At 41.9% G+C, this 18603-nt stretch overlaps 2 protein-coding genes across 2 annotated transcripts in view; both read right to left on the bottom strand.

The window, feature by feature from the left end:
* LOC101916701 (otogelin-like protein) overlaps nt 1–5986 on the bottom strand; it is a 100549-nt gene extending 94563 nt beyond the window's left edge. The window contains exons 1-4 of the mRNA XM_055807692.1: nt 5315–5986; nt 4234–4273; nt 3093–3141; nt 865–925 (exon numbers count right to left, since the gene is read on the bottom strand). Coding sequence (XP_055663667.1) covers nt 865–925; nt 3093–3141; nt 4234–4273; nt 5315–5393 — 229 coding nt within the window. The 5' untranslated portion in view covers nt 5394–5986. The remainder of the gene's footprint in view (nt 1–864; nt 926–3092; nt 3142–4233; nt 4274–5314) is intronic.
* A 5483-nt stretch (nt 5987–11469) lies between these two features.
* Nucleotides 11470–15475, bottom strand: RPS16 (ribosomal protein S16). Its single transcript, XM_005236711.4, has 6 exons — nt 15335–15475; nt 15194–15246; nt 14338–14439; nt 13518–13614; nt 11809–11856; nt 11470–11667 (listed from the first exon to the last, which is right to left on the bottom strand). The coding sequence occupies exons 2-6, from the start codon at nt 15239–15241 to the stop codon at nt 11522–11524; spliced, it is 441 nt and encodes a 146-aa protein (XP_005236768.1). The 5' UTR covers nt 15242–15246; nt 15335–15475; the 3' UTR covers nt 11470–11521.
* Between the last annotated feature and the right edge of the window lie 3128 nt (nt 15476–18603).

Genomic DNA, 18603 nt, shown 5'->3' on the forward strand with positions numbered 1-18603 from the left:
AGCAGGAAGTAAATGAAATAAACAGGCCCTTCCACTCCCAATGAAGCCATGATAAAGCTGCTAGTGACATTAAATGGGATTAAAATGGGACCTTTAGAGTAAAGTACACACAGAAGTTACCAATGAGTAAGAATGTCAGCCTTCACCATGAAAACTTCTTTCCATGCTTAGTTGTGATTTTTTTCCATTTAAGAATTGCTTTCCAAATATACACAGATACTCTGAAATTACTGACAAAGCAGAAAATACTATTTATAGAACAGCACTAATGCAGAAAACTTTGTTGTTGTTGTTAGAACTGTGAACTTTAAAATTACATACAATCATTTACATGGAAAAACACAACAGAAAGCACCTATCCAGGTATATGTATTTTCCAAGAAGGGTATCAAAGTTTGGTTACATACAAGGAACTTTTCTGCAAAACAGCTTCTGACTTGGACCTGCTTTATGTGTTTGTACAATGCTTAAAACCCTTCAGGAGCAGTTGCATGCTCATTGCCTGAGCACCTCTGTCCCTTTGCATAACCAGTTACATGCCCCTCAGACATACTTACATCCTCTGCCAAGGCCAGAAAAAGTGACAGAAAATAAAAACTACAATGGAATTGAACTTTTTTTAAAAAATCAAAGAATTGGCTTAGTTAGCTGTTCAGGTTCGGTTGTAAGGCATTATTTTGAAAATAAAATTTTAACAGCAATTTTCCCTGGTTTAACATAGATAAAATGAGAAAATAGATAAGGCAGGGCTTTGTAGGGGACATAATGAGGAGGACTTCCACAACCTATGGTAACACAGGATAGTTAGTACAAAGGCAGTATTTTCATGGACCATCTCTCCTCCTGCAGGTGAGGAGCACTGACCTCCTGGTGGACTCCGTGTCAAGGTCCCATGAAGATGCAACCGAGGAGAGGCAGCTTGAATCTGTCAGAGAAACATAAAAGCAAAATCAAGGTGTTTGTGCTTTACACATGAGCCAATATAAGCCTGAGGCCTTGCAGCCTAACATTGGGTTGGGACTTTTAATACAGTACAGTAATTTGCGGCTTGGCCAGCACATGGAACAGCTGCAGGTTCTGCAGGATGGATCAGCAGCCTGGGACAGTGGGGAAGACAGTGACTGTAGCAATGAGCTCCATGGGGAGGAGAAGCACAGCTCTTGGGGGGATGGGGAAGAATACAGCTGCACTGTGGGATCACTGCTGGCCTCCTCTCCATGCCCTCCAGTGCCAATTAACCAAGAAGGCTCCAGCTGGGAATTTTTGCATTTACATTTGGAAGGAAGTGTGAGCGGACAGAGAGCACTCCCGCCCTTTTCACTTCAAGTACCAATAGTTGGAGAGCTCAAAGATGTGATATTCCTCCATTTCATCCTCTTCCCTAACTCATGCTCTGTGCTGTATCCTGATCGTCCCACTGTGGCCACTCCAGCTGCAATGGATTTCATGTCCTCCCTGAAATCCTTCAGAACTGCATTTCAGTTCATCCCAAAAGAGGAGGTGGATCTGCCTGATATGCTGCCTGCCTCTTTTAAGAACTGGGGAGCATCAAACTATAAGGAAGCCATGGGTCTGACCCAGCACTCTGCTACTGCAGCTTGTCACGTCACATTGTCCCTTCCAAGAACTGATCCCATTCCAGGCTGAAAGCACTCTGGGGTTTTTGCTCCCACTGGTCTGATTGGAAAGTTTACCAGGGTGAAGTGCTGGGTAGCTGAAGAGTTCCTTCTTACAATTATTCATGGCCAGTATAAATCCTTTGATTTTATACAGCTTAGCCATTTTGCTTAAGTTGCTGTTCTTCCCCGTGGTTTTTATTTATCGCCTCCCTGATCTTCTACGAGAAAACAGTTACCCTTCTGTGCTTCCCACTGACGTATACACCAGCCTTCAGCTGCAAAGCTGAAGCAAAACAAATTGTTTAAGTCTTAGCTTGTAAGCTAATTTCTTTCTTCCTCCTTACTGCCAGTCACTCTCCATGTCTGGAGTTCAAACTAACGGATCTCAAAGTGAATGGCACTGCGCAAGGAACAGGTTAGGTTAAGTCTCACTAATGCCTTGTACAGTGACATAAAAACCTCCCTTTTCCAGCTGGAAATACTTTGTGGGATGCATCCAAGTAGCACAACCTGTCTAAAATAAACCTGAAATGGACTTCATCAAATCACCACCTGGAAGACCCCCACACCAAAGCTATTCCTTGTCCCCATGGCCTGTCACAGCCAGAGAGAGGATCCTTTCCCTCCCTGTGCAACAAGACCCATTTCCCTTGATAGTTCCTCTGAGCCGTCCTCCTCGTGAAAGTGGCTTTTGGCCTTTACGTGATTTTGAGGAGGTGGAGCGCCCTTCCTGTGACAGCACTTCCATGCTGAAGGCCCTCCTGGAACACCGTCAGTCCAGAGGGCCTGTTTCCCTCAGAGGCTTAGTTCACCTCAGTGCAGCATTTCACTCCAGCTACCTCTGATTCGGCCAGGAGGCAAGTAGATCTCAAAGGCACTTGGAGACAGTCACCCTCAGTCAGCTGCAGGCTCCCAGCAAGTCCGTGGGGGGAAACTGCCCCTATCAAAGCCCTGCTTGGGCTCTGTAGCCTAAGATGTGTGCCAGCGGGGGAACAAGATTCCCCCATTTACTATTAAATTTCATCACAGCATTGCCGGGATGCAGCACTGAGGCAGCGGTGGGCCAGGGTGGTGGGAACCAGGGCTGGGCCGGGGCAGCCGCCATACTACGTGCGGGACAAAGCCTTGCTGCTGGTGCCACCACTGTGCCTCTTACCACACACTAACGGCTTTCTGGGGCATTCTGTTCGCCCTCACAACAGACAGAGGCCTTGGGGTTTTATTTGCCATGGCGTGCATCAGTTAGCTCGTCAGGGTGGGTAGCCCACGAGGCATTTTGCTGGGAGCGAGTGAAGGCATGAGGCCACAGGCTCAGGCAGGGGGCAAGCAGGTAGGGAACAGCTGCTCCTCCTCACTGCCCTCCTTTTACCGGCCCTGCTCCACACAAAGGTTCCTTTGTAAGGACAGCAAGGGCCCAGAGCAGAAAAGTGGGGAGGGCTTCCCCTCCCTCCTGCTTTTGGAGGTATAACCTACCTCGGCTGTTACAAGATCTCTTTTCTGTCGAGTTGCATTAAACTCATTTCTGGAAGAAAACAAAAAGGATCCTGTATAATCAAAGGTCCCTGGAGCAACCTGAACAAGCAGCTCCCCAGAGAGAAGTGTTTCTCTCTGATTACCATCACTTTATCAAAGAGGTCTTTCTTGGGTGAACATTTAAAAAGATGATTATTTTTTTCTTTTCTTTGTTTTTTTTCCGTGGTCTCACTTTACAGAATAGGGCAGCGCTTCAGTCTCTGCTTGGACAGGGAGGTACCTGGAGCTTGCAGGGCAGACGTGAATAGGCAAAATAGGCTTGCAGGACAGGATACAAAATTGTGAAGCAGCTTCATATTTACTTGACTCTGCGTGTGAGTGGCTGCGAGTTCCCCCAGTGTCGTTTGAATATACTGTGATGGTACTTTTAATAGCAAGAGATGACTCTCCAGCTGTAGCTGACTTAAATTTGTGATTAAGTTTAGAAACAAAGGCATCAACTTATAAAACATACTTAGTTTTATCAACAGTCCAAGATGGCATATTATTTGACTTGCATGTGTGTTCACTAGATGTGTTAGCGGTCATTAGACATCTGAAGCTACGTCTGACTGGATGCTTCCATTGAAATTGATAGCATAGTTCCCATTTAATTCAGTGGGATCAGGAACATTCCCTAGTTTGGGTTTTGTTTGGATTTCAGCTTCTACATCAAAACTTGTATTGAAAATGTTTATTTTAAGGCTGTATAGCACTTACTTTTCTGTGCTTCAAATAGCAGCTAGGATTTTACCATGCAATTAGAACTGTAGAAGGATACTCATTTAATGTATTTTTCCAGTCATGAAATCATGATCTCATGCTGGTTCCATTCCATTATTCCTGTAAGCTTTCTTTAGACCACAGAAGTATCATTTTTCATAAGGACCTCCATTTTTCAAACAGAGGACCCATGCCCTTTATGTAAATTCTTTGAAAGGAGTTGTAAACATTCTGAAAGTGTGTTTTATATCCAAAGTACATGTACGTGGCATTTTACATGTTGAATTGAAAGCTGTGTTTTACTTTCTAACCTGCACTGCGTCACACATTCATTTTTGTTCTGTCTGCAGGACTTTACAAATAAGGAATAAACACTTACCTTGACGTTCTTCTCAAAAGCGAAAGCTTGCAATAAGATCCTGTAGATGAAAAAGTCATCAAGAAAATGTTTTTTCTACAGTCTCTCTCTGCACTTGGCAAACGACAGTTTGTCAAGTTCAAAACAATATTGTTGAATTTTGTTCTTTAATGACCCTAAGTTTTCCAGAGCATCTTTACACAACCTTTTTCTGTTGCCAAGAGATGTAGGGCTACATGCTTTTCTTCCTGATTTTCTCAAGTACTCATCACCTGAAAGTTTCCATTGTCTCAGTTCTGGTACATGCTATCATGGAAAAGAGCGGAGTCCACAGTTTTTCAGAGGCTCATAACAAAGCTGATAAAACACAAGACATGCTCAGAGCTTTCCAGAATTGAACTTGTAGGGTGTTTACCTATAATAATTTTCTGAATGTTACTTGTAAGACTCAATTGTAAATAATTTAAAATGCTCTAGAGTCCGTGCTTTAAGAAAAAGTGAAAAAACCACAAACACCCAAAACAAACAAACAAAAAAAACCAAACAAAAAACCCCCAAAAAACCAAACACAACTTCCAAACCCTTCTTTCTCATATTGCCTTAGAAATCTTTGTAATTGCTGGAAGAAAACTGTCTGCAAGATCCTTTTGCATTACATAGAAAATAGGATGATTTCTATAATGACATGAGCCATTATTTACTCTTGCATTCTAAAAATGCTTAAAAAACCTGCAGGTGCAGCCTGTTCAAACAAAATCATACCCCACTGAAAATCATTAGATGCTTACTGATCTGGCAATAATGACAAGAAAGCCAAGAAACTTCAATTTCATTCCTAAATAAATTGTTTTGTAACAAATGCAGGCATAAAGTGTATCTTAAAAAAAAGAGCTATATTTTAATTTCTATACCTGTAGGAGAGAATGATGACATACACTTTTATAACTTGTGTTAAAAAAAAAGCTTTTTTATTTACGAATTCCAGCAAGGGTCAAAATAGTTGCTTTATAGTGACAGAAGAAGTAGTAGGTGTAATATTAAAATATTTAGAAAAATCGTTTTAGAATTTAGTATTACTACAAAAATGAAATAAAGTTCTTACCTTGCAAAGAGGACAGCAGTGAATGAAGCAAGAATATACTCCATGGTGTCATTAAACTGAGCTTTCCCACAATGTTCATTTCAGTATAACTTAGTAATAGGGAATTTATCCAAATTAATGGTTTCGATTACGATGGCATCTTAGAACTATGTATTTCTACAGCGTGTTTGAATCTGTTAAAAGTTAGATAATTGGATGCATTATTTAAAATAATGCAGTGCAAAAAAAGGAAAAGAAAAAGAGACATCAAGCTTGGTAGCTACATACAGCTTCAGGAGCTTTGCAAGGTTGCATACAACTTTCTAGCTGCGTGTCTCTCATTAGTAATGCATGGTAACTCCTCAGCAGAGTCTGTATTAGTTACACTTTCACTAGACCTGTGAGCATTACTCCTCTGTTGAATTGAATCAGCCCTTTATAACATAGCAGACAAAGACATAGAAATGTTGCCATGTCTTGATGGTTTGAGAGTTCCTTCAGTTGTCACACACCTTTGTGTGCTTTCAGGCTTGCGCTGAGTGCTGCCCTTTACTGCTAATTACAGTGAAATACTTTTGCAAGACCCTACAATAATGTATATATACATATAAATTTTGTGTATAAAAATTATATATGAATATATGTATATTTTGTGTACATTATAACTAGATGGGTTTAGAGATTAACATATTAATATTCCTTACCTGTTCTAAAAGGAGAGATGCTAACTTCCATTAAATAATACACCTGGACTTTTGAGAATATTTTAGATATATTTTTGTGTATAGTTTGCTTATATCACAGAAGATGTGATATATATTCCCAGAGGATAATAATATTTCAGTTTCAATAAAACGTGAAAAAAATCATATTAGCAAAATGGAGAAATTCAAGAGGGCCAATGGGTTTTGTTTCTACTTTTCATGAAAATATAAAAATGTCATTTCACCAAAATTAATAATTATCATATTTTAAAATAGAAGAATCTTACCTGCTTTATCCTAATATTAACAGAATTATTAAACCCCACAGTTTTAAAGACACATAATGCTAACTGAAACTGTTACTACTCACTCTATTTTGCAAAGCCCACCTTTTGCCTAACCCTCCACTCTTCCTAGGATGTGCTTTGTGAGACCCTCTCTGCATGCTACAGAAGGTGGGTTTGGACCAAAATAAAATTTAGAAGTTGATGGCCTCTCTCAAGTAAAAATTTCTCCCATCATTTCTTCTAGCCCTTTCTCTTTCTCTTCCCCACTCCCCAGCTGGACTAGAAGCGAAGGCAAGGGAAAACACTCAACCTCTCCAGCCACAAAGACTAAATCCTGTGTCCACACAGCAGCCAACAACCATGCAGGTCTGGGATCACTGATGGCCCAGGGATACATATTGCAAACTGATATTTGTTGTAATACTATACTGTGCCTGGAGTATTTCTTAAGAATTATTTTTATTACTGTTGGGTCTAAGAAGCTGACATTCACATAATTCACATTTCAAGAGGTTTTTAGCTATATTTTTACTTCTGACTAGCTATGGGCTGGTCCCAGGGACTGGCTGCTTATCTGCAGCTGGACTGCATCTCCTGGCTTAGTTTCATCTGCTCCATATGGCTCAGCAGAAGGAAAACAAGTAAGTTCCTGATCCAAATTAACACCCTGATGTAGTTGTACTCACAGACTGTGAACTATCTTCTGGGCACCTGTCTTACAGGAAGTGTTAGAGGCTACTCAACATTCCACCCTCTCATAAACCTACTTCTAGAAGCCGATGCCTTAGATTGTTCTCAAACCGAGATGAACTCAAGCATTGGAGCTTCTAAATTCCATTACCAGTCTCCATGTTATCTTATTTTCAAGCTAAGTCTGGTTTTAGAAACTGTTTCAAACTCTTCTGAGAAATCTGACATGGGATTCTTCCCTTCCTGAAGACCGTATTTCACACCATGATTCATATGCAGCTTCACAAATAAATCTTTCCATTAATATAAATGAACTGGTTTAGTTTAAAAGAAACTATCAAAAATAACCTTTTTGTTGTTGTTGTTTTACAATTTTTCTATCTCAAAGTTGAGGAAATATTTGGTGCATGTTAGTATTTCACAGTTTAACTTCTAATATTGAAAAAGTAGGCCAAGCCTCATCAGCTGCAAAGGGACTTCATAAGATTTGGAGCAATAGGTTTCATTAGGTCTGGATATCTCTGCTCTGCCCAGGGTAGGGTAGGAAACAGCACAGTCCCAAGCACATTAAGGATGTTAGCCAATAAGCAAAAAGAATTATTCAGCCAAGTACACTGAACTGTAACTCAGAGGACTATATTAAGAAAGAGATAAAAGAAAATTGCATCAAATTATCTTGAGGCAACAACACACATTATCTACACAAGTAGTAGAATATGCACGGATTGGAACTTCTGGAAAAATTGAACAGAAAAAATGCATTAGAAAATAATCACTTTTGTAACAAAACAAACACAGAACACACTGGTCCACACAAAAAAATGCTAGTGTTACATTTTTAAGTTATAGATTTTTATTTTAAAATAAAATTGAAACATTTCAATGTTATATTCAATGATATATTTGTATATTACAGTTAAAATTAAATTGCCCCAAATATTCCAACATAACATTTGAGAGGACTTAATTTTATATACAGGTTACACAGTTTATCAGGATTATAAATGGGTGAGAAAATAATGACCTTCAGTGCCACCAGAACAAGCTTGCCCTAGTTTGGAATTGGATCCACTGTCTCCATTAATGAAGCATGGTACTTTCTAGAGCTACTCACACTCCAGCCTTCATTGAACTGGTATTTTCAATTAAGAACTCAAGTGAGGTCACATTTTGATCTTTCTAAGGATTAGTATCAGTGAAACTAATGAAAGAGTTGGGCAATATGACCCAATTAGGGGTATTTCTTCTTTTCCAAGAACCATCTCCACAGCTTTTCAAGAACTTTGCTAGGGGGCTGAAGATCAAACTGTCACTATTTTTCTGTCTCTGTGCCAGAGCAGATGTCCAATGACAAGAGTTTGACTGGCATCCCTGCAGAATCAGGAAATCAGGAAAGGAAACAGTTTTATGAACGGGTTTTCTTCTTACACCTTCGAACTTCATGGTAGTTATGCTTCCCCAATGAAGTTAAGCCCTCTAGTGGGTAATTAGTAAGCAACCGTCTAGAATAAAAATCTTCAACCACCCAGGCAGACACCAGCCTGATGCCGTGAACATTTCTCATTTAGAAAGCAAGTCTGTGGGGATGACATCACTCTACAGGATTAATGGGGCATTTTTATAGGACCAGAGTTCAGTTCAGAAAGCATTTTTATTATGCTAAGAGCCTTTTGGTTGAAGAAATGACATGCAGATATCATCTCTGGATGTATTAGTAGCAATGCAAGTTTTATTTTCAGCCTCTCCATAAAAGCACAGCAAAACAAAAATCCCCAATTGTTACAAGCTGTTCTGCGGTCAGAAAAAAATGATACATCAGGTTTCCCCAGAACTGTGAAATCTACCCCTGAGGTTACTGGCATCAGGTACCACATCTCCCCCAGCCTCCCTGAGCTCCACACCACAGTAACTTTGTGTCCTCTCTTTTTTCCTGCACCCGACTGCTCTAACAGCTAGGCAAGAATAAGTTCTGGACAAGCCATGGCACAGGGTGGGTACGTGCCAACTGGCAGGCCAGTACACATTTCCTAAGCAATGAGCAAGCTGTTGCTTCTCAGCCACCACACAAGCCAAACAACTAATGAAGCTAATTAACAGCTATCAAGACACTAGTTTTCACAAAACTCATAGGAATTCAAGTATTCAAATTTAAAATTTACCCTGGATAGCATCTTTTCCTTAGAAAGTCAGGCTAGGAGGCAGAACATCCCAGTTTTCAGCAGCCCAAGAGCTAGAATAATTTGTGAGCGCTCTGCTACAAGGTAGAAACTGAGGAACTCACTGGATGAGAAATGGGTCAGATCTGAGGGTGCAGAAAGGGGGGACTGAGGGAAGCAAACTATGCATCTTGCCAAAGAGACAGCAAATGTCTGGAACAGAGCATCTTGTTCACTTAAGAGTCAGACAAAAAATCCTGGTATTGTAAATTGGTGATAGAATATAAAACAGTCCTCTCACCTCAATGGGAGTGTGAGGGGTTTGAATAAGAGTGTTCTGCTTTTATTCAGGTCATATAATGCAGTATTTTGCAGCAGCCACTGACAGCCAAAATAGGAGGTGGATGGAGAATTCCTTTTCAGAACTTGTTCAAGTTATGTGTTTAACTCTTGAATAACTACACTTCAGCGAAGATGCCTAAAATGCCTTTTTACAGAAAAAGCCAAGATACATCATAACAAATATTCACATTTTTAAAAAGCCATGAGCATCTATATTCCTAAACTAGAGCAAAAGAGCAAAATTGTACTATTCTTTCCAATTCCCCAACCCAACTTACAAAAGAAGCTGGCTTAACTTTGTGTTGACCGAGTGCACTGAAATTTAACAAGTGAGAGAAATACATTAGTAAATAGAAAGCCCAACAAAAGCCTCAAGTGTCAAGGTGCTCCTACAACAATTCCAGTATTGGGGCACAAATGTTACAATAGACACAAAAATACCAGGCTTAGAGAGCAACACAGCAACAGCTAGGCTCTCAGCTGCTTTGTCTCCAACATCCCTTCCAGTTCCTCTCCAGACTGGTTTAATAGGAAACAACAGTTCAGGCCTGCGCCCATGCCTGTTGGGTCAGCTCATAGCCAAGGCCACAATTTACATGCAACTCTTCCAAGGGACAGAATCTGTCTTTCCAACAGCCTTTTGTTGCCACATCCTCCCATGTCTTACTCAAAACTTTACTACTCTTTTTTTTTTTTATTTTTGGTCCCTGGGAGATCAATTCCAGAACAAAAAAATTGTTCCAATGGATAAGCAACTGGAGCTTCTCCAACTTTTTAATGTTTGATACACACATCCCCTAGCTAGATCTTTGAAGACTGTATTTTCAATTCCACGTTTTTCTCAACTACTTCCCTAAGGCCTTCAAATTGCTTTATCTAGCTCATGACATAAGCAACCGTGTGGCTTCCAAAGGGATTTTTTTTACATACATATTTAACTTAATGCATTTCTCCAGGTCTACACCCCTCTGTATTTGTACTATATGAACATGTGGTTGAAAAATGAATCTTTAGACCCAATCTCATTTGTAACACAAAAACCTTTTTGCTTTACATTTACAAAATACTATTTTGAAAAGGGATATATTTGGTTTGGTTTAAAATAATAAATAAAAAAACCAAAACAAAAAATCCTACGTTTAGACACACTAATCCAGCAAACTCTGTCTCTGCATTATCTGGTATGGCAAGAGTTCAATAAATCTTCCCCCCACCCCATAATTACCTTGGGTTTAATATAAACTTTAAATACTAACTGTAAACCAGGTGCCCCACTTCAGCACTACATTACTCTCAAGGGGGTAAATTCTTCACCACTAAGCAAGCACAAACTAATGTAGTTCACGCAGACAAGAGTAACTCATTGCCTTACAACCTTCCATAGTAGTGTTTACAATGTTGCTCTCAGTGTGGTATTTCAGGAGCACACACATGCAAGAAAAACAGAAGTCCTTTGCAAGAACATGAACTGCCAGTGCTGAAGCGTATGTGGAAAAATGCTTCATGTGCTGTATTGTGCTAGGTCAGCACACCGAAGCCATGTAACACACTAAACAGAAGTTACCAGCTAGGAGTTAGCACTACACTCACATGCATTACAGACCAATTCTGTAAGCAGGCAGACACAGATGTTTTCACATGGAAAGAACACAGGCTGCTCATGTCAGCTCCTAACACCTGGAAGAATGACTACCCAGGTACTGAAAAAGGTCCCCATTTTAGATCAGAAAGGCAAAGACTTAATTCTGCTGTAATTAACTGCTACACTGTTGCATGTACCCACAAAAAACAGGATGTAAGCCTTCTTTATGTTCCAAAAACCACACATTCATCAACAGGAGAAAGCTCTTCTTTATTCACAAGACCCGATCTATCTAGACTTACTTACTATGAAGGGTTAAAAGAGAACTGCCAACAACCCTCTGATTTTACTTTAATACCCATCAATTTGTATATCAATTATAACACAGAGAAAAAATCAATTTAGAAACCTGAAATGTATCAAATTCTCTTTATGTTTATTGACCATCACATGACTGTAGAACAATTTTAACGGTAAGACTTCTGGTAGCGCGCACGAGCACCAGGTCCTCCAAATTTCTTGGATTCGCAACGGCGAGGATCTGCAACCAGCAGAGTCCTATCATACTGGATTAGAATATCCTTGATCTCTTTCTTGGAAGCTTCATCAACATCTGTTTGAAAAAAAAAAAGTAAAAAATTTTCAGTTTAAGAAGTTTCACATGGAGTAAGTCCATATTAACATTTTTTGCACCACAACTAACAGAAGCCATAAATTTCCATTGAAGACTAATAGAACAATCAAAACAACTTACATTTTTGATAGTAAGCCACCAATGCTTTGGAAATAGCTTGCCGGATAGCTGTTAAAAAAATAAAATGGATCAGTAAGTAAATAAACGTATTTAAAAGTGCCAGTTTCTGAGAAACTTGCTGTCTTGTTTTCTACCAAATTGTCCTTTCCCTCAACCTCCCCTCCCACATACTCCACATGATCTATACTTTGGCAAAAGTGAAGAAATCTGTGCCAAGAGGCCACCCACACTTCATTTGTTGATTTGACAACTGCCAGCTAGTCAAGGAATTGCACAAGGGCAGTCTTGATCACCTTCTCTCCCCTGTACTAACTTCTACCTACAAGCAGGCAACTTTCAAAATCCTTAGAAACACAGTTCTCTGAAGCATCTATACTTCTCAGCAAGGATAAAATCAGTCATTGTGTTCAAAGACAAGACTTAGAAGGCAAAAGGGCCAATAGGATGGTATGAGCAGTTCTTCTAGCACGTATCAGTAAAACAATCCTGTAGGCACAGTAATCAGAACTCAAACAAGGAATATGGGAAGAACTGTAAAGGTGTTGTCAGGCTGTTATGTCAGGATATCAAGATCAGGACGTTGACAAAAATCTGAATTTTCTGAAAATGAACACAATCAACTTTGAGACTGAAACAAGTCTCTCCTCTTACACAGCTTCAGCTCCACTTCACTAACCTATACCAAAACAGCAGAACACACCATCCTTCATAAAGAGCACCTCTATCAACAGCTAATGCAAGTATGTTCTCAATCTTCTCTCCAAGGGGAAAAAATTGCCTTGCTTTGCACGTCAGCTGAAAGACGCGTCTGAACAACATGGGAATTTAAAACTAAATATATAATTCATAATAATAAATTCCTTTTTCCCCTCCCAAAATGTTCATGCTTAGCTGCAATTGAACTGCCCTATCACACTGCAAGTTGCAAAGATTATTTCCTCACTTTTCCTCAAAATTCCATCCATTAACTTCATTCAACTTACTTTGGATGTCACAGCTTTGCACATAAAATATAAGCAATAAAGCCTTTAGAAAAGACATTTGTGCAGTGGAAACAGAAACAGAACATTGAGATGTGCAAGTTAGTATGCTAAACTCAAGCCTCTTAAATACATGGCTGTATTGAGTCTGACTGAGACAGAGTTAATGATGCCTATAGCAGCCCTCATAGTGCTGTGCTTTGTACTGGCAGCTAGAAAGATGTCATTATTACTTGGCTACTGCTGAGCAATCAAGGCTGTCTCTCCAACATTCCTCCCTCCACAAAAGGCTGGGGGTGGCAAGATCTTGGGAGGAGACACAGCCAGGACAGATGACCCAGACTGACCAAACAGATATTTATACCATACGACATCTGCTCAGCGATAAAAGCTAAGACAAAGGAGGAAGGATGAGGATTCGTTATTACATTTGTCTTCTGGAGCAACCGCTTACACATACTGAAGCCCTTCCAAGAAGTGGCTGGACATCACCTGCTGATAGGAAGCAGAGAATAATTCCTTTGCTTCCACATGCAGGCTTTGCTTTTGCTTTATTAAACTGTCTGTATCTTGACCCATGAATTTATTTCCATATTATTTTATCCACCCCTCTCCTGCAGAGAAAGGGAGTGAGAGTGGCGTGGTGGGCACGTGGCATCCAGCCAGGGTCAACCCACCAGTCGCTGGACCTGTTCTAGCCTACACCAGAGATCTCAACAAAATTCATACCGTAGATTTGTGCTACATGACCACCACCCTTTACACGGACTCTGATGTCAACACCAGCAAACCGTTCCTTCCCCAGGAGGAGGACAGGTTCAAGCAGCTGGGAAACAAAACACAGAAAGAAAATTAATTTGTGATCAGAAACAAGGATTAGAGCTTGTAGTAGGTTTACCATAGGTGTACTTATTTCCTGTTCTAAAAAATGAAGCCTTGATTTTACAAGTACACACCCAAATTAAGTACACCTTTTGCAGAGTTCTTTGACATCTACTAGGACTGTTACAAAACAAATTTACTTAAGTCTTGGTATTTATTTTTTTTTAAGTTTCAGAAATCTTAATAGCAAAGCATATGCACACAGGAATTAAGCGCATGGGAACAGTTTCAGTGAATGCCATAACTACATGGGAAAAATAAATCGTTTATTTTGTAGGTCGTGTTCTCCACTTATTTATTACACTTCATAGTTATCTAGTCTGTTTTAGCTCAAACAGGTATTTCAAGTGCTAAGCAATCTTTTAAAAAGGAGGGCTCAGAGTCACCCATTTCAATTTAAAAAAAAAGCGAAGTGCAGAAAACACTTCACATAATTACATTAACATACGTGAATCTAGTTAAGAAAAAATCCCACCCTTCCCAAAAAGGCAAACACAGGAGGACAGGTTTCTGCATTTTCATAACAACATCTACATTTCAGGTAATACACAACCAAAAATTCAGTAGTGTCAATAAGGCAAACAACTCTTCTCCACCCCCAAGCAATTATGTGTATAAACATATTTTAACATCCAAGGCAGTGGGGGGAGGCTGGGTGGACACTTACTTTATACTGCAGAGTTCTGGGCTCAATCATTTCCAGAGGTCTTCCATTCACTTTAATGAGGCCATTTCCTCTCTTGCAGTGGGCAACAGCAGTTGCTGTTTTCTAAAAATCCAAATGTGTATTAGTACGGCATTTCACTTTTGCACTAGCACTGTGAAGCAGATTTCTTTTTAACAATGTAAAAACCTCAGTTTTATGCCCAAAATTAATACCTCACACTAAATGAAACAGTGCCAGTCCTTACCTTCGCAGGTATTGACTCAGTGTTAAGGCACTTAATAAAATTGTACTTTGTTTATAAATGCTATAAAGTTATAGGATTTAGTTACAAATAAGGGAAAGATACCCTCTCCATTCCTTAAGATGGTACTTCTGCGGCACATTTCCTCTCACAATGGCATGTTACCTAGAATTATTCGATCCATTGGTTCCCAGCAGTACGAAGTTTATGTTCCCACCACTACCTCGTAACATGACTCTCGGACACCGCCAATGCCAAGCCAGGCCCGTAAGGCCTGGGGACGAGAGCGGCTGCCGCTCCTGAGAGAATGGGCAGAGCTCCAACCCAGAGAGCCCGGGCCCGCTCCCCGAAAGAGCAAATCCTTCCCCTTGCTTCCGCCCGACCCCAGGAAGAAGGCGTGCTCCGGCACTCACGGAGTGGGACACGTAGGCTGCCGAGCACGCCTCGCTACCACCGGCCCTCCCGCGCACCAGCCCCGCCACACGGCCCTGGCGAGGGGCCGGCGCCACTGCTCCCGAGCTGGGGCCAAGAGACCCCGAGCGCGTAAGGCCACGGGGCGCGGCCCAGCCCGAGAGCGAGCAGGAGACGACGCGGATCGCCGCGCCCTGGCCTCACCTTCCGCCCGAAAACCTGGACGCTCTGCAGGGGACCCTTGGCCGGCATGATTCCTGCAAGAGAGAGGGAGGAGGCGTTAGCGCTGCCGGGGAAAACGGCGCGAGCAGAGCGGCGGAGACCGTGAGGCCCCCGGACACTCACCTTCCTCTCAGCCGCAGCACCGGGAAAAGGCCGAACGGGGTTTCCCAGCCTCTTCTCAGGGGCAGCCGGGCCGCAAAGCGCAGCGCCGTCTTCCGGCAGCGCGACAGAGAGTTTGCCCGCCCAGCCGCGCTTTGCGGCAACTCGGAGCTGGGCGGGCTGGGGAGCGGGATCCTTCCGCTAGGCGCCCGCCCTCGGTTCCTGCGGGCCGGAGGCTACGCGCAGCGCCCCGCGCCGGGGGTGGTGGTGGGGAGGCCGGAGGGTCGCTGGCAAGGCACGGCACGGCGGCGGGGCCGCGCCTCCGTCTCTTCGGCTTCTTCTGGAGGAGCTGTGTCTGCCGTCTCCCCGCTGGCGGGGAGCGCCTCCCCTGCGGCCGGCTAGAGGGGATTGATAGGCGCTGGGGAAGGTTAGACGGGGTGGGCCGGACCTCTTGTAAAAGTTCTCGGCCTCCTTGGCACGGTGGCGTGGCCTCAGCCTGTCTTTCCCCCTCCCCGTTTTGCGCTGTGGTTTATTTTCTAAGAGTTACTGTCGCCGCACACATAATTGCCTCACGTTCTCCTTTTGATGTAATGGGACGGAGCGCCATTTAGGCTCCGTGCGCGTTGTCCCCCCCCACCCCCCTCAGAAGCTGCCGCCCGCCGCCTGCATGCGGGCTCAGCGCTGCTGCGCTGGAACCTGCTCGCGCGGCGTTTCCCGCCGGTGGCACGCGGCGGCCTCCCCCGCCCCGCCCCGGGAGCGCGAGCCCGCCCGCGGGAGGCCGCGCGCCTGCACGCCCGCTGCGGGATAGCGGCGCAGCACCCGGCGGGTGGCGCGGCCCGTGCCGGGGCGGGGGGGTGGGTGCGATGCGGTGCGGTGCGTGTCGCTCGCTGCCCGAGCTCTGGCGTGGGTTACAGCACTCTGAAGGAGTGCTTGAGAGGGACAGTGGGGATGTACTGGCTGCGAGAGGCTTTTCCTACAGTTAATTGTGAAGCATCTGGGGTTGACGCCATAGTGTGCCTTCTGTTGGGTATCCCAGTCACAAGGAGAACCCAGCTGGATTTCTGGTATAAAGAGAACAAAGCTGTGAGTTCCCTGAAAGGCTTACAGTCTCTCTCAGGACCCCCTTGAGATTCACCAATACAAACTACATTGCTTTTTTAGTTTCAAAGTTTAGTAAACTGCTGGAGAAGATGAAGTGTTAAACCTTGTATTCAATTCTAGCATTGTACACTGAGGCATATTCAGGCAGTTCTTTACACCCACGTAAATTGTCAGCGACCGTTAGGTTTAAGATCAAGTCAAAGAGATCTTAGATTCAGGGCACCTATGGAGCAGCAACAATTTGAGCTTTTATCTTTGTTTTTCCTCATGTGATACCTGTCATAAAACATAGCATTTAAGTCACTTTCAGACTGAAAATATTTTGCTTCTAAGGTTTGTTATTTAGTATGCAAAATTTTCCAGGACAAAAGCAGAATCTATCAATAAAGCAAGGTCATGCTGCTTAGATATTTTAAACGATAGAGATTTAAATTCATTAGAAAGTTGACTGCTCTAATGAAACAATCAGTTCCTTTGTCTTCCAAAAGGATTTTAAATACTGAACATTAGTCATCAGTCATGTGAGGATTTAAACAAGCCCTTAGCTTTATGCAATTTGAGTGATTAGTTCTATTCAAGTGAATGTAAGATTTAGCACATCTCAAACCCCCAGTTGTACAAAGCTTTAACATGTGACCCCAAAAGTGATTATTTTTTTTTTAAGGCTGTTTCCTAAGGAACAGTGTTTATGCAGGCACACATGTCTATCATCCACTCTTTCCCCATCACTGGGGGAAGGGGAATGGTCGCCAGCTTGTTGGCCAATTTCAGTTAGTGTTCACAGAAGAATGGAAGTTTCAAAACCGATTTAGCTTGTACGTATTTGGTGAAAATAGGTGGCTCTGCGTAGGAGATTTTTTACTTGCATAATGAAAGCAGCTGTAGGAGCTAAAATACTAGACATTACAAAACCTTTAGGTGAAAAAGAGAAAACATAATACCTAATTAACCCAGTTAGACAAAAAGGTTCAGCTAAGACTTATGATAAACCCAAAGGTCAGCCATTAGTAACTGAGTTTTCTTGGGTGTTCAGGGCACAAGGAAAAGAAAGTATATCTAAATCTGTTACTTTTGAGGACATTATCTGAGGTCTGCTAATGAAGACCTGAGTTTTAATGCGAAGTACACTATTAAATATTGAGGTTTCAAATGTCTGCTTTTATAAAGCTTACCTTTTGGAAGCATCCTTTCTTGGATCTTTCAAAATTCATTCTCATTTGGATGTTCAGCTGCATGTTCTTCCTGCAAGCGAAAACATTAATCCTAGAAGAGACTGTGTATAAAACCAGTGATAGGCCTACACATACATATCTTTCTGTTTTCTATTAGCAACATGAGAAGATAACCAACATATATTGATAGTGTTGCCTGGAAGATAAGGTTAAAGGCTTTGTGCCGCTTGTTTCCTTTGCTTTCTAGCATAAAAATGGGAACAGGACATAAATGACACCTGCAACAGAAATTAGTCTGCAACACTGGAAGAGAGATCATAAATACGACCACGTACGAAAGAAACAAAAAAGAAAGACAGCAGAATGGGAAAAAACCCTTAGGTAAGAATCTATGCTTTTAAGAAAAGTCCAAGTGGTAACAATATCCCTACTTGGTTTTACTGAGTACAGAATACTTTCAAATGGTAATGTATCTCTGCTTTCAAAAACAATAACATAGTAAGAGTCTCCACCTAAAGACTCTTCACTTCATCTTTATTTGTAAAATAATTGCACCTGTGGAATGTAAGGCACTTGTTTGGCCTATTTTTTGTTATTTTTTTTTAACCTGACTTTGCACCAGTGTGACGAGTTACACAGCATGCAAAAGAGTGAATAATCAGGCCCAGAGAAATAAAGGCGTATTTGCTGGTAAACCACTCTTACCAGAACGAGCACTTCAAGAGAAAGCTGACAGGTTTGAACCCATCTTGATAGGGCATTTTTGTTATTTCCCAACAGGAGGAGAAATACTTGGATTTAACTCAAGTCTTAAGTCCTTGATTTCAGAGTGATTCTGTATTGTACTAACAGATCGTCTTTTGTGTATCTTTGTACCAACAAGTATCTTAAAACTACTAAATCTTTCACATGGGTGTTTAGTGAGGCTTTAACGGATTGAGAGTCTCTTACTGCCTGACTTCCTCCACTGAAGCTGCTTTGTAGCTGTGTTGTAAGATGCTCCTGTGACTTACTCTCCTT

Source organism: Falco peregrinus, chromosome 6 (genome assembly GCF_023634155.1).
Source record: "Falco peregrinus isolate bFalPer1 chromosome 6, bFalPer1.pri, whole genome shotgun sequence".
NCBI classification, from domain to species: Eukaryota; Metazoa; Chordata; class Aves; order Falconiformes; family Falconidae; genus Falco; species Falco peregrinus.